This window comes from Phalangium opilio, unplaced genomic scaffold (genome assembly GCF_054372755.1).
Source record: "Phalangium opilio isolate 3A_F unplaced genomic scaffold, DU_Popi_V2 ptg000031l_1, whole genome shotgun sequence".
NCBI classification, from domain to species: Eukaryota; Metazoa; Arthropoda; class Arachnida; order Opiliones; family Phalangiidae; genus Phalangium; species Phalangium opilio.
This window is the reverse complement of record NW_028324158.1, coordinates 5,999,767-6,014,438: the sequence shown is the minus strand read 5'-3', so window position 1 is coordinate 6,014,438 and position 14,672 is coordinate 5,999,767. Positions and strand designations below refer to the sequence as shown.

Below are 14,672 nucleotides of genomic sequence, written 5' to 3'. Positions count from 1 at the left end.
ATATAACGAAGTATGGACTATGGAATACAACATTTTCAGCTGTGCGACAAATTATATAAGTCTTTCTCTTTCTTAAGTTATAATATTATATATTTGCAAATCTATTTAAGCATGAATCTGTATAACTATGAATATACAGCTCTATCATATGCCCCTTCTATCATGTCGATTTGGTTTGGGTGTTACCCTCCTAGATTTGACGCGTTTTGCGTGGCTCTAGTAGCCAATCACAAGACAAGAGGAAGTGACGTTTCGAATTTACACACCCCCGGACTCCCTTCCCTTCCTTCTCCCGCTCCTAACACTAGCACACACATGACTGATGTCTCCTTTCGCTAAGCCCCGCCCAAACCTTATCGAGAGGTTAGACAGCGTAACGCAGCTGTATATTCATAGTTATATAGATTCATGATTTAAGGGATTATAGGGCTTGGTGCAAATATTGAAGGGGCCATTTTTAAGTAAAATTTATATAGTGTAATGCGATTTCTTTTTATACTTTTAGCTTTAGAATCTTTACATATTTGAATTGAAAAAGAAATTATTTACAGATATTTCATTATAATATATACATATATAGTTTGTTTTATTTTTAAATTATGTTTATGTAGATGTTGAAGGTATTATTCTCGTTAGAATAAATATTATAAATTAATAAGCTTTTTACGTGTTTCATTTCATAGTTTCATACACACTCAAATACTTTGAGCTTTCTGAGCCTAAATGTTAAATCTTCAACTTAAATCTAATAATTTTTTCTATTATATTTTTGTTTCAAATTAATGTCTAAAAATTAAAAATAAAATTCACGTTTTAAATATTTTGAATTATTTTTTTTTCTCGCTTATTGATGAATATTTATTTTTAAGTGTTAAGGCCTCAAAAGGATCACGGCAATCTGGTTATTTTTGTTTTTAAATTCCATTTTATTTATTTAAATTTAATTGATTATTTTTAAAATATCACTCTAAAAACTCCTGAAATATAAAACTTTGAATAAATTCAACCTATAATCGTATTTAAGTAGGAACTATAAAATAATTAAAACAATAAGATTAACAAATTTTTTTTGACATTTAGAACCTTATTTTGAGTATTCTCCTTCAGAAGATAATTTCAATTTTAAAATATCGTAGACAATATTGAAAATTTTAAATTCCTAATATTGTATTATTAACCATATTTAAGAATAGATGATAGCGATGGAACTAAGATAAATTTAAATAATTAAAATGATACAATTCCCTGGAAACACTTTAAAAAAACAAGCTGACGATCCTGACAAATTTTAAAGACTCGTTTGATAACGCTACATGAGGGTTCAGCTCAGTGTTATTGATTTTCCCGCCTCTAAAATTGAATCCTTTTATCACATTCTTAAACACCCTCTAGCGTCAAAACATATCTTAAAAGTTGATAAAGTTGCACCATAAAGGGATTAGGAATATTATTAATAATCAATCTACAAATATTTTGGGTGGGTAACCAAGTCCTAAAAATATGATTTTATGAAATTTCCCGTGATTATTATAATATACCTCTGAAAACGTTTATAGTTTTCTTTTGAAATTTTTGTAGAATAATTTCTTTCAATTGTAAAGCCTATTCTATAAAGAATAAAAGTTATAGCACACTTTCTTCGCGGAAAAATGTTAATTTTAAGCCTTTGTTGTTTCTCATACGAAGTTATACAAGATTTTGTTTTTCGATTTGGTATGAATTTGTTGTTGTTTTCGATATTTACATTAAAAAATACCGTTTTAATCGCTAAGCTGTAAAATGTTTTGAAATTTTAACCGCAACTCTCAATAAATAAAAAATTCCTTCGTTTGTGAATGGGCCTTAACCCTGTCCATATAGTCTGAAATGGGGTCATACTTGAGTTTAGGTTTACCGTGACCTCTTTACGGAACCCTATCTTCAGTGTTTATAACGCGTTGCTCTACTTCTTCACCTAATTGTACGGTAAGGTATGAATGTATTTTGTTTGCGATGTAGGAAACTGAAATGTTTTCGCGTGCATCAGCGAAACTGTTATTACAACTAGACCACCGTTCCCGATACGGGCTCGGCGGGCGGAGTAATTTCGACACCGATATTGCCGTTTATCGGTATTCGAATGTTACCGTTTTCGAGTAGCTCTCCTTTTGAGGCGTCATCTTGAGACTGAGTTTGGCGCGACGAAACGAAAACGCTCATAAACGGATCCGAAGTCGATTGAGGGTTCGCATTGGGGTTAGTCGGAGTGATGGGGTTCATGGGCGCGTTTACCCTCCTCTCTCGCCTTCTTTGTCTAGGCGACTTTACTCTAACAGACCCTCGGTTCATGAAGATTCTTTTGCTAGAGATGGGACTAGGCCTAATTAGAAAACTGAAAAGAAAAACCGCAAATAATATTAAGTTATTAGCCCAAATATTGAGAGTATAGACTATTTCGATGAAACTACGAGGGAAAGACACCGAGGTCATGGATCATGGGGGGATGCGAAATCTGAGAGAATAGGCGCTGGTCCGGTGGGACGTTAGAAATGGGGGAGGAATACTTCAAAAGAGGCGGGTAGTCTACATGATTCATCCGAAGTAGACTGTCCGCCATTTTCCCGAGTATTACTCCCCCATTCCCTATGGTAAAACCCTGCCTTCAACTTATTGGCGCCTGCGCTGTCGTCTGTATCATAAGAGTGCTCAATGTCCCGATGCTGAGGGTTGCCTACTCCTTTTTTACGTCGAAAAGGGTCCATTGCAACTGTATGTTGCCTCATATTTCGATTAATAAACCTATATGACTCCAAAACTGGGACAGGGCCTATATCAACCTTATCTTGCATAAGATAGAGCTCAACTGGGCACGCGTTAATATCGTAATGATGTAAATGCATTGAGAATGGACATCGAAACTTCCATTGAATTTATCCTCAGAGTCGTTCCGCGCTTAAAGTCACGTGACATTGTCCAATCACTACTCCAGGAAAGAGTAACGCTTCTACTTCAAAATATAGTTCTTTACATAACGCATTGTAAATCCTTTTAACGTCATAAAATCCAATAACTGAAAGTGAAGATCATCTTTAACTGGTTATAGCTTTGCTTCTACTTACAGTAAAATTTACAATACTACGAGAAATTGGGCTAACGAGTATTGTTATTTTCCTATTTATAATAAAATCCCCACGATAAAAAGAAATTCGTCATTCAAATAATTTTTAGATTCCCCTAAAACTAGATAACGGCAGTAAAAGCATTTCTAAAGGGGTCATAGAAATAACAAGGGCTTGATTCAGCCTGGAAGTTGACTTTCCTTCGATGAACATAATTTTTAACAAGACCAAAAGTAAAACTATAAACTTACATGATATCTCCTTCTTCCAGCTTTAAATCGCAACTTGGATTAATCATAACGTAAGATAAACTGTTCCTTTTCTCAGAAACGTCATCTAAAAGACAGAAATTAAAAGTTCCATTCTGAATTTTTACAGAAAAGATAATCATTATTTAACTCAAAAAAGCCGGGTAGTGCAGAGGAGTCATAGTAGGAAAAAACAAGGTCGTATCTTGTACAAAAACCTTCATAGTACAAGTAACAACTCGGTGCTTCAGGGGTCAAGATTTTTTCGAACGTACCCACCAATCAGAGGTCCCCAGGGACCCCCCTGTATTCGTCTGCACGACCACTGGCTCAGCCCGGATGCGAGATCTAACAAGGCAATTTTACCATAGTCCTCCGTGGGTAGGCCTAAATCTTGCATTCGGTTCCGTACCAGATTACTGATTTCTTGGCGCTCGATATCAGAGTGTATTATCGACCTGTCGTCTTCGAGCAAGTCTAAGGATATGTGCTGCGGAAAAATAAACCCCATATCCCCAAATCAATACAATTCCATTTGAGGCTCTAAAGACAGGGGTTTGTCCATTTAAAGTTTCTCAACCGTTCAACGATATAAATAAAAGCGTTTCGTGTTTTGAACAAAACAGGGTTAGTAAACGAAATGGTTGAAAATCCGATTCCAAATGAGAACTCGAGGCGATAAACATTAAACAAGAGTAGATAAAGTATATAAATCATTTTAGGCCTACTATTTACGCGCCATAAGTTTATAAGATATGTTCCTTAAGTTCGACACCTCCAATACTTCGTATTGCTAGAGACTTACTGAGAGCTGGTTCGAGAACGACGCGAGAATTAACGACGAGAGAATGGACTACACTCGGTTTTGCAGCCCGTCTACCTATTTTGTCTGTCCTAAGCTTTTGACAGCGCCTCACCAGTCGTCGCTTTACGAGAATCTGTGACGATTCACCTACGTCACTTCATGACAAGCTCTCAGTAAGCAGTGACAAACTTATTTTATGAACTTATGATGGAACTAAAAGGGAAATGCACTAGTGTAAAACACCGAGTTCCACCTTGCTTTCTGGCGCCTGTTCTGTAGGTTTTCAGTGTCATGATAGGACTACAAGTGTCGACCCGCATTCAATAAAATCGTGGAACTTGTCTATTGTAACGGTTTTCAATTATACACCTAAAAAAGCTGCAAAGTTTATTAGAAGGAAATTAAAGATAACAATAAATTGCTTCTCTTCAACCATGTCATCTACAAACCCTTTACCGAGTCCGAAATAGAAAAATATCGAAAAAGGTGTTAAAACGGAAAAAGGAAGCTCCATTCTTACCGACGATGCTTCCGACGCGGCCGAACTTAAAGTCCTGTAAATGCCTATGGGAATTTCGCAGGTGGAAGAACAGAGTTTCTGATAAAGCCGCCCGTAAGTTCGTATCCATAAATCGTCCTTTAAAATCCTCATCTGTTCCAAGAAGGAAATAGGAAGAGCGAAAGAAAAAAAAAAGAGAAGAGAAAAAATAGCGATTGAAAATCGATGGATAAATATATATATACTACGACAAAAGCGCTGTCAAAGCTTCCTTTATCTTTCCCAGGAAAGGCTGTGACAAAAACTATTTTATAATGTGTGCCCTTCCCATCCCACGCACAATAAATCCCTTACTCTTGAAGAAGAAATCTCAAGTTGACGCGACATTTTGTCGATTCAGTTTCTGCTTGAAGGAGAAAAGATAAATCAAATATATTTTTGCCCATGGTTTATAGGTTTTTGTGCCCATCATGCTGCAGTTGGGTATAAGTCTTAACCTGAACAGGAAAGACTATTTTTATTTCGGAACGTTAAATAAACCCGAAAGTTCAATATAAAATTAACAAGATGGCCCAAGGGTTGGGCTCATAGTAGTAGCCACATCGTACAGTACGTAGAAGGCGTGCAGAAAGTTTGTGTGAATAGCCTCTCGATGCGCTATCTTTAACTGTGCTTAAAGTATTACCCGTAATCGTAACTACAATTTATTTACTTCTGTTATAATCGTTATAGTGCGACACAATAAGACCATTCTATATATAACGTCAGTATATACTTGCTTTTGCTTTTAAAATTCCCCTCGATTTCTTTGAATGTTTAAATAGGGGAGCGGCATTGAAAGCGTGAAATCCTTATTGTCGACTGGTGACAGAAAATTTTAAGGGAACAGGAGCTTTCGATTTAAATTAAGGCAATCTCATAACCCCTCTTTCGCTTTAAATATATCTAGCAAACGTATAACACACACAATGCTTAACCTTGCTGGTACAATTAATTACAATGCCTAAACTTACTATTACAATACCCTTCCTTTTAAAATACACGAACGAAAGATATCACCTTACAAAAATTCTCTCCCATTGATTCTCCCTTCAATGATGAACGGAAAATTTTATACTGCCAAAGCCGGTACTCTGACACTACGACTACTACGAGAATGACTACGATGTTAATCCCGCCTCTAATTTACAACCAGCATCTCATTGCTTCTTGAAAACTCACGTCAGCGCGACGCGAATGACGAAAATTACGTATTTTCCAACTGAGGAGAGGCGAAGAAGCCTGGCCTCCTTTTACGTCCCCCCCTTGTATTTATTAAACCACCGACCTACATCTCTAAACTAGCTAGTGAACGTCAAAAGAAACAATTGGACAATCTTTCATCTAAGAGAAAATCAAACGAAAAAAATCTAAGCAAGACAGGCTGTAAATCGATTTCGAATGAAATACTCTTTGGATCAAATCAACCAGTTGTCACGTAAGTAGTCTATATATTAAGCCCACATACTTGGCTTCATTCGATCACAATAAGAACACACGAAAACAAATTCGAAACAAGATTCTATTCTGGCTATTTTTCTATTTTTATTTTGGAGGTATGTGGAAATAAAACTGATTTATATTTTCCTCCGAAAAGATGTAGAGAAAATCTGGCACAAACTCTATGATTTAGATCATTTTGATATATAGGTAGCATTCGTGTTTACCAAACCAAGCGAAAGTTCCAGACGTGGCAAGATCATTTTTCACTTAGTTGCAAGTTGCTCGCGTTTTTGGCCTATTGCTGCCATTTCGATAAGAGGGATATGAAATAAGACGAAACAAGATGGACTTTTAGTACAAACACTTATCATCATAAATAAGAGTGGCCTCAAACAGGGAACTCGGGGCTTAATTGCAATGGGAAAGAAAGTGAAGTAAAAACAAGTGGCGTAAATACAATCTCCGAAATACCTTGGTGTGGTTGGGGATGGAGAGGACGTGTTATCTTTTTCTCGTGTGTTTCATTATTTCTATTAGAACGTTTTTCACGTGTAGCGTTAGAAACATTATCAAAACGAGAATTTTTCAGAGACAAAAACGAGAGCCTACTTTCAGGGTATTTAGAGATACCATTCGACAACTTACCAAAATTACCGAATCATAACATACTGTAATGTTTCTAGACAAATTACGAACAACATTGAGTGTTTTTGGTACTAAGAGCATTTGGAAATATAACTGTTACTGAACTTTAATTACCGACAGTTTAATTTTTTCTTTCAAAAAGTTGAATAGGTAGTTAACTCGTTTTTAAAAACTGTGGTAGTTTTACAGCTCTGGGGATTATAAATGAGTCTGAAAAAGCGGGTGTGAATGTTACTTTTTGGTATAATGTTACAAAACGTAGCGGGAATTTAAGTTCAATGTGTAACCAGGTAGAATTGTAACACCCTCTACGCGTTAAAGTATAGCCAGAAAGTCAACCTGACATTTCAACCACAAATACTTTACAAAAACGTAATAGAGAGCACACGCTTTTTGAATGAAATATAAGTCTAAAGACACTTACGGAGGATAGAAATCCCGAACCCGGCGCTTGATCAATACCCAGAAGTAACCTGACAAACGTTATCATATAGTCTTTCACGAAGGCCTAAAAATAAAAAGAATAATGGCGAAAATATAGTTATTCTGAATTCAAAAAAGAAAATATATCACTCCATAAATTGAATATTCAAATTTTCACCGCTGGCGAGAGAGCCAGCTCAAAGACGTAATTTAAGTTCTAACATAACCCTACAATAGTTCAGACCCTTATTTTTATGTTTCTTTGTGGAACTTACCTGATATAAAAGTGTATCGAGCATACTGGCGCTGAAAACGCTGCCAGCAGCGAAGGGAAGTCGAAACATGTATGAAATATGAGAGCCTCTGTCTCGTTCGCGCTTTTCCATCTTGGAGAGGTGCAACGCGTAGGCATCGAACGCTCTGAATTGCATGAATCTCATGTTGCTGGATTGGCTGAGTTCCGTGATGATGCGAACGCTGGGAAATAATCTGAAACAAAATGGAGAAACATTTTTTTCACTCCGAAAACGCTTTGTATTTAAATTGAGAGTACATCGAGAAAAGCTTTTGGAAGTTTATAAATGATGTTTTAAATGGTTGCTTACTTGAACATGGTTTGCACAGCAACTATCGTATTACAATCGGCCAAGTAGTCTTCTTCCGCGGAATTGGTTGATTCTTTGTTAACCACCACGACACTGTCTGCTAAGTTGATACCAGCTCGTAGCAGATCGTCTAAACTGTGGAATTCATTAGACAACGTGGAATTCTTCTCATTGGCACTTCATGATTACTTACTTGTCAATGGAACCCTGCATCCAATAGACTAGAGGAAACCAGGATATGGCGTCCAAGAACGCTGGGTGAGGCCTGTAAAACCACAATTACTATAACGCGCTTCTTCAAGAGACTGAATCAGAGAGAATGTAGAAAAAGGAGTAGAAGTTTCATGCCACACAAGCGTAAATTCAAAGGTTTCATTTTACATTGGCTTGGCAAAGATCAGCTTTTGTTCCTAATACTATATTTGGTCTTGTAGAATGAAATGAAGTTTTACCTTCTCTCCAGAAGTAGAATGATGGGCCTTAATGTTTGGGGGCTATGGAAGTGCGCGCGCAATGGAACGATGAAATTGTAAATGCCGTTACTAGCGTAATCCGCGGCCAAGATAATGCACTGATTGGGCCAGTTGTGCTCCTTGGCATTACGGAACGGACAATGTTCGCAGACTTGGGCCAATTGAAGACAACATAATGATTTCTTGTCCCTGAGTAGATAGCACAATGTAGGACTAACGCCAACGTAAGGTGCCACTGGTGGAAAACCTTTCACGATTCTGTACAAGAAGGTCAAAGTTAATGGCCTGAGATTCAAAACAAGAACGTGCGCTAAAAACGTACTCGCAAGTTTCAGCCGGTGTTATCCATGGAATGTCCAAGTACTTTTCTTCCTCCTCTTCCAGTTGATCTTCCTGGCTATCGTCGTCCGCGTCAACCAAATCAACGCTATCTTGTTGTCCAAACATGGCGGGGACTGGAGCAATACTCGGCCTTCTGCCTCTGGGTGGCGGAGGAGCGTCACTGGCGCTACTGTCGCCGGAACTGGGCAGTTGACCGTCGTGCTTGGGAACTTCCAAATGGAAACCCGGTCGTTTCTTGTGCAATCCGAAAGTGAGTTTGGATTTGAAGGGCGAGTTGCCCAAGTGAACTAAACTATCTGCGAGGAAGGTGGTTAGGGTATATAGTTCTTAAAGCCTTTTCTGACCATACAACTTTTTGACTCTCTTAGATGAGTCATCTCAAGTTGAGTAAATAAGTCATGTCTTGTAAATAGAAAGCGTTCGCTGGAAAATAATATCGGTGTTCCATTGCTTAGACACATTTAGTAAAGTGAAAAAGTTGTATGGTCTGAAAAGACCTTTGGTAATCTTGTTCTTCAGGTCTGAGCTAGCGTTTACAATAAGCTTATTGCTCTATGTCACATAAGAAACAAATCTTTACGGTTGATATTACATTACGCATTTGATTAATGGTGCTCTGAAAGAATCATTCGAGAGAGAACTTCGGAGTAATATTTAGAAAAAGATAATTCGGGTCTCTATTTCTCCATTAATGACTCTTGAGCTTCCCGGTCGAAGATACTTATCGAAATCCTAACGACTACGATGGTTCAAGCATACCTGTAGATGGTTTCCGTTTCCTTTCGTACTCCGGCTGCTTTTTCGTTTCGCGGCTTAGTTCACCGACACCACCTGGTGCCTTTACAGAAACCTTTTCGTCAGAGTCTCCGTTGGTGTTAGCCGGCAAAAACGCACTGTTTTCCTCCTTGGTAATGTTCATGTAGAAACATATATCGGACCCTTTCATGACATACGATGGTCCGGGATTCAACATGATGGGCCAGGTACCTCTGACGTCGGACTGTACTCCAACTAAGGCCACTCCGTACCTAATGAATGAAAATCGCTATATATTTTAAGGAATACAGGAAATGAAACTTTAGTACTTACTTTCTGTGCGAATGGAAGGAGGCATAAGTGAAACTTTTGCCCTCGTACTCTCCAAAGAACCGACTGTCCATCAGCCGTATGTGGTATATATCATTACCGGAACATTTTCCGTAATGCCGGTGCCATTCCTCTGCCGAAGTTTGACCCTCCTGACCCCTTGACGTGTGTAGTAATAGAGTGACCAACGTTGATGTCCCCGGACACAAGCAATTGTTGGCCAATAAGGCATATTTGAACTCATCTTCGCAGACCACGTGCTCTGTTAAATAAATAAGGACTAAGTCCGTTTGTCTTAATATGGAGATTCAAATGGTGTCGTACCGGCGAAAGCAACGTGCACTTTGTTTTCGGGACGGAAAATCTGGACGTACTGTGGCACGTTTGGCGCAAAGTCACGGACTGCCCATGAACGCAGTATTGTGTGTTCATCCTAATTGAAATAACACGAGCGTTTCAAGTAAAGAATATTTCAGGTTTGGGTTAAGCTTCGCTGCCTACGTTTACTACTTACAGCAGCGCTCCGATCATTGTAGTTTCTAGCCGCTAATATAAAACAAGCTTCTGCCGCATTCATTCTACGCCACGAAAATTATAGAAAATATTTTAATTCTTTTAATGTCAAAGTTTTAAAATCAAATGATTACCTAGCTCTGGTTAAATCCGTATCTTTGAGAGCTGAACCCTGAATGTATATGACCCTTTGTGCCCAGATGGGCACTTGTAAAATCATCTTCATGGTGGCGTCCAGTTCGCAAGGTGAAAGTAGAACCACGTAGAAATCCTATTTTTTTAAAAAGAACCAATTTGTTAACGTAGCTCCGCCATTTCGAACCAATTAAATTGCATTAGTGCCTGCCGCTTAACCTATTTTTGATTAGCTTAAACTCATAAAACAATCTTTTTAATTTGGGAAATGAAAACATGGGAAGCAATCTCAACCTATAAAGTCTGTTTCGAACTTTATATGTACTTGAGTCTCTAAATAAATTCCAACATCAGCTCCGGGTCTCACCCATTTCACAATTTCAAACGCTATTTAAAAGCCTAATTCTCTTCATCCAGCTTCTAAAGTTAAGTAACGAATGGAACTGCTTCAAAGCCAAGTACAAACGACTTGTTTATTCCCAGGTGGTTAAGAGTAAATATAGGAAATGTGGTTAGGACGTACTTGCAAAAGGGGGTGCGCGTAAAACTCGTTGAGGAAGTCCATGATGGTGTCAGCCCGGAGAGTGGTGTTGCAAACGACGACGTGTTTCTCGGATTGGGCTCGGTGCATGCTGTACGTTCCGCCCAGCTTTTGTCGCTCCATCCACGTGTAGGCTAACTGTTCGAACTGAGTGGGCAAGACGATCAACGCCACGCATATCATCACCACCATAAACAATTGGGAAGGCCAACAGTCCGGTTTGTAATCACCGTAGCCCACCGTCGAGAAAGTGACCACCACGAAATAAAGACTCTCGAAAAGGTCGACGTGCATATTCCCCGCCCTCTGGAAGTGCTGGAAACCACACATGCTACGCGCACAATCACACCAAAAAGAAAATTCCGAATGCTCAGTGTTAGTTCCATTTTAAGTAATAATTGGTGAAGAACTATTTGTAATGAGCTTAATTAGAGTTTTTGGAACATAGAACGAATTGTACCAAGACCAGTGAGTTACATGCTACGAAAGGCATTTTTGAAAATACCGTATTCCTAACTGTAATAAATACAGCAGTGATATATTATTTGACGTGGTTAATGAGGAGACTAAATTTATAGAAAGTCATTGATCTTCCAAACGATAAGCCTAGTTGCTTTTATAGCTATTTCAATCAAAATTGGCAAGCGAGAGGAAAACCCGTAATATATTAACATAAGTTCATAAGTAATGTTCCATAAGTTTGTCACTGGTTACAAACTGGAGCTTGTCATGAAGTGACGTAGGTCATAGATTCGTGGTAAAGCGACGCCTGATGAGGCGCTGTCAAAGCCTTAGTGCAGAATTAATTCGAAGATGGACTGCAAAACCTAGTTAAGTTAATTCCCGCTTGTCGTTCTCGAACTATCTCCCAGTAAGTCTCAGGCATTACGAAGTATAGGTAGTGTCATACTTATGGAATATATCTTATAAACGTATGGTATTACTAAATTAAATCGAACCGATTTCCTTCAACAATAAATCCGTAAGGAAATTCCAGAGTCAAATACTTGTAACCTAAGCTCATATATTGCAATGGAAGGCCTTCAAATACAACAATGGCATTTTAACCCTTTTGATGAATAGCAAACCGTTACGTAAAGATGAAAATGCCGTAAGTGCATTATCTAAAGAATATAGTTATTTAGTGAATATCTTTTATATAATCGAGCCAGAAATCTCGATTTGACGTGGGACAAAAATCCACAAGCGCATGCACCTTGGCAAATAGTTGAGAGCTATAGAGTAATGATTAGGGAACTACTTATTACGAATGTGATTCGGTTTAGTAACCTTGCTCCAAATGTAAAATGATGTTGGGAAGAATCATGTTACAATTACCCCGCTTTATGGTACACTTCTCTCAAAGAGAAGTATTACATACTTCTAGTATAATCTAAATGGGTTTTTGGATGAATGAGTATGTGGCGCTTTTTTTGCGCAACAACGCGACAGGGAACGTAATCTAACATTGATTTTAATTTTAGACTTCACTCCTTTTTATATTCGAAAATATTCAATGATGGCTTAAAAGGGACGTCAAAAATCTAATTAACTCGAGAACATCATATAATAAGATAAGCCTTAATGAGGTTCTTTCAAAGGACAAATGGTAATTAGTTCATTCAAGCGTCAAGAGTAATTTAACCAAAACTATACCGCATAATCGAAAATGAGTTAACGAAAAACTTTGAAGAGCCCTTATTTATAAACAAAAAGAAACTGTTCTTTTTAATTCGATTTATGTTAAGTTTATAAGATTTGTTCCATAAGTAATGCAAGATATTTACTCTGAGAGCTAGTTCGAGAAACGACGCGAGAATTGACTAAACTCGGTTTTGCAGTTCATCTTCCTATTTAGTCTGTACTAAGCCTTTGACAGCACCTCACTAGGCGTCGCTTTACCTCGAATCTATGACCTACGTCACTTCATGACAAGCTCCAGTTTGTAACCAGTGACAAACTTATGGAACATATCTTTTGTACTTATGATGGAACAAAGAGGGAAATACTAGTCGATTTTGTTTAATGAGATTTTAAGACAAGATACAGCTATGAAACGGGTTATCAGAAAATTATACAACGCGGGGATAGAAACACTACCAACGGGATATCCCGTTGGTAGTGATAGAAAGTACGTTTGAAGAGATGATCATGTTTTTTGGACAATTTCGAGTCCAAAATGTTGTATGACATTTTGCCGTCCGAACCACCGTTTTCAAGTTAAGATTAGAGTATCCTCTTAATTAAATTAGCATTGTCTTTCAGTTTCTCGTGTTAATTTAAGAGGTTATCCATAAAATGATCCAATCCTAGTTTTAAAGCTGTGGCTCAGACGGCAGTAATAATGTCATGAAACATTTTCGACTAGAAACCGCCCTTAACGACAGATCTTTCTCAAAAAATCTGTTTACTAACTCATTAACTTCCAAAGCTTAAAATCCTTTGAAGTTAAGTGTCAAATGACCTAAAATTTTCCCAGAGAAAAAACTAAACGCGTTATATTTAAGTGACATAGAAACAGACTACTTCCAATATATTTTGGCAAACTCATTAAAATTTATGACTATCAGATATTAAAATACTGGGCGATAGGAGAAACAAGACGACACCAGCCAAATTTAGGTCTCCATCTCGGAGTCCTTTGGTTTTTGTGTATGGTTGCACCAATAAGTGATATCTAGTTCATTAGGGAGTAGCTTTAGCTTCAGTCCAAAAGTAGGTCCGGAGTTAATCCCCGCCTCTAAATTACAGCCAGCATCTCGTTGGTTCTTGAAAACTCACGTCAGCGCGACGCATTTTCTGACTGAGGGGAGGCGAAATAGCCCGGCCTCCTTTTACGCCCCTCTTGTATTTTGAAAGGGGGACTGGGACTATGGCGCGTGAATACTTAGGCATCTTATACCATCTCCCTAATAAACTAGATATCACTTCTTGGTTGCACAGAAACTTCATATCACAAGGGTGAATTTGCGGGATTATTTGAAAAACAGAGAACATTCGTGAACAAACCATTGAGAACTTAGAAGCATTAAGATTTATTGGGAATATTGGATGACGTTTCACGCCGTAATTTTTTAAAAATGGTCGAGCCTTTAATCGAAATGAACGCGAGTTCAAACTGGTTTAAATTTACGACAACAAGTTTTGATTAAAATAACATAACAAAGATAATCACGAAAATACAGGTTGCTTATACTTCAATTTATGTCTTTCTGTTCAATGAGATGATATTGGAAAGAAGCTAAAATCTCAATTTTTATTTTTTATATATCAATTTCGTGTGAATGGATTTTTTGCTTGCTGCCTTTCTTTTAAAGGCTTTACCTGGAAAATTGGATGAAGCCAAGTTATTGATCTAAGCTCATTCTTATTGAATTTTCAGTCAATAGAAAGGTTTTTTAAGGTTAAAGGCTAAAAGGCAAAATAAGCGTGAAGCCCTATGTCCTTAGGCACCAGTTTTAAACCAACAGAAAAACCCTACGGATTTAATTTAAATTTAAACAATATTGAATGGATTTAAATCAATCTTTAAATTAAGAAAATTCTATTTGTATTCTGCAACAGCTTTCTATGAATTGAAATCCAATCTTTGATCTACTGTGAACCTTTCTTTTAAAAGCTAAGCCTTTTATCTAAAATTCTAGGACATTCGCAAGCACACGACATTTTTCTTATATCTTTCTTACTGTACTGAATAGCGTTCAGTCCAGGGCTGTCTTAACAATATTAAAGGTCCTAGGGCAATACAGTACACTGGGCTTCATCTTAAAGGAGATA

The 14,672-nt window shown here is 37.6% G+C and overlaps 1 protein-coding gene across 1 annotated transcript in view; it reads right to left on the bottom strand.

Moving 5' to 3' along the window:
• Nucleotides 1–417: 417 nt before the first annotated feature.
• The window catches only part of SLO2 (slowpoke 2), a 167,853-nt gene continuing 153,598 nt past the window's right edge, over nt 418–14,672 (bottom strand). The window contains exons 11-26 of the mRNA XM_089869710.1: nt 10,878–11,226; nt 10,354–10,490; nt 10,221–10,284; nt 10,031–10,139; nt 9,710–9,968; nt 9,380–9,648; nt 8,601–8,916; nt 8,258–8,536; nt 7,999–8,070; nt 7,806–7,940; nt 7,476–7,689; nt 7,202–7,285; nt 4,672–4,803; nt 3,713–3,836; nt 3,350–3,434; nt 418–2,371 (exon numbers count right to left, since the gene is read on the bottom strand). Of these exons, the coding sequence (XP_089725836.1) occupies nt 2,044–2,371; nt 3,350–3,434; nt 3,713–3,836; nt 4,672–4,803; nt 7,202–7,285; nt 7,476–7,689; nt 7,806–7,940; nt 7,999–8,070; nt 8,258–8,536; nt 8,601–8,916; nt 9,380–9,648; nt 9,710–9,968; nt 10,031–10,139; nt 10,221–10,284; nt 10,354–10,490; nt 10,878–11,226 (2,956 nt within the window). The 3' untranslated portion in view covers nt 418–2,043. The remainder of the gene's footprint in view (nt 2,372–3,349; nt 3,435–3,712; nt 3,837–4,671; nt 4,804–7,201; nt 7,286–7,475; nt 7,690–7,805; nt 7,941–7,998; nt 8,071–8,257; nt 8,537–8,600; nt 8,917–9,379; nt 9,649–9,709; nt 9,969–10,030; nt 10,140–10,220; nt 10,285–10,353; nt 10,491–10,877; nt 11,227–14,672) is intronic.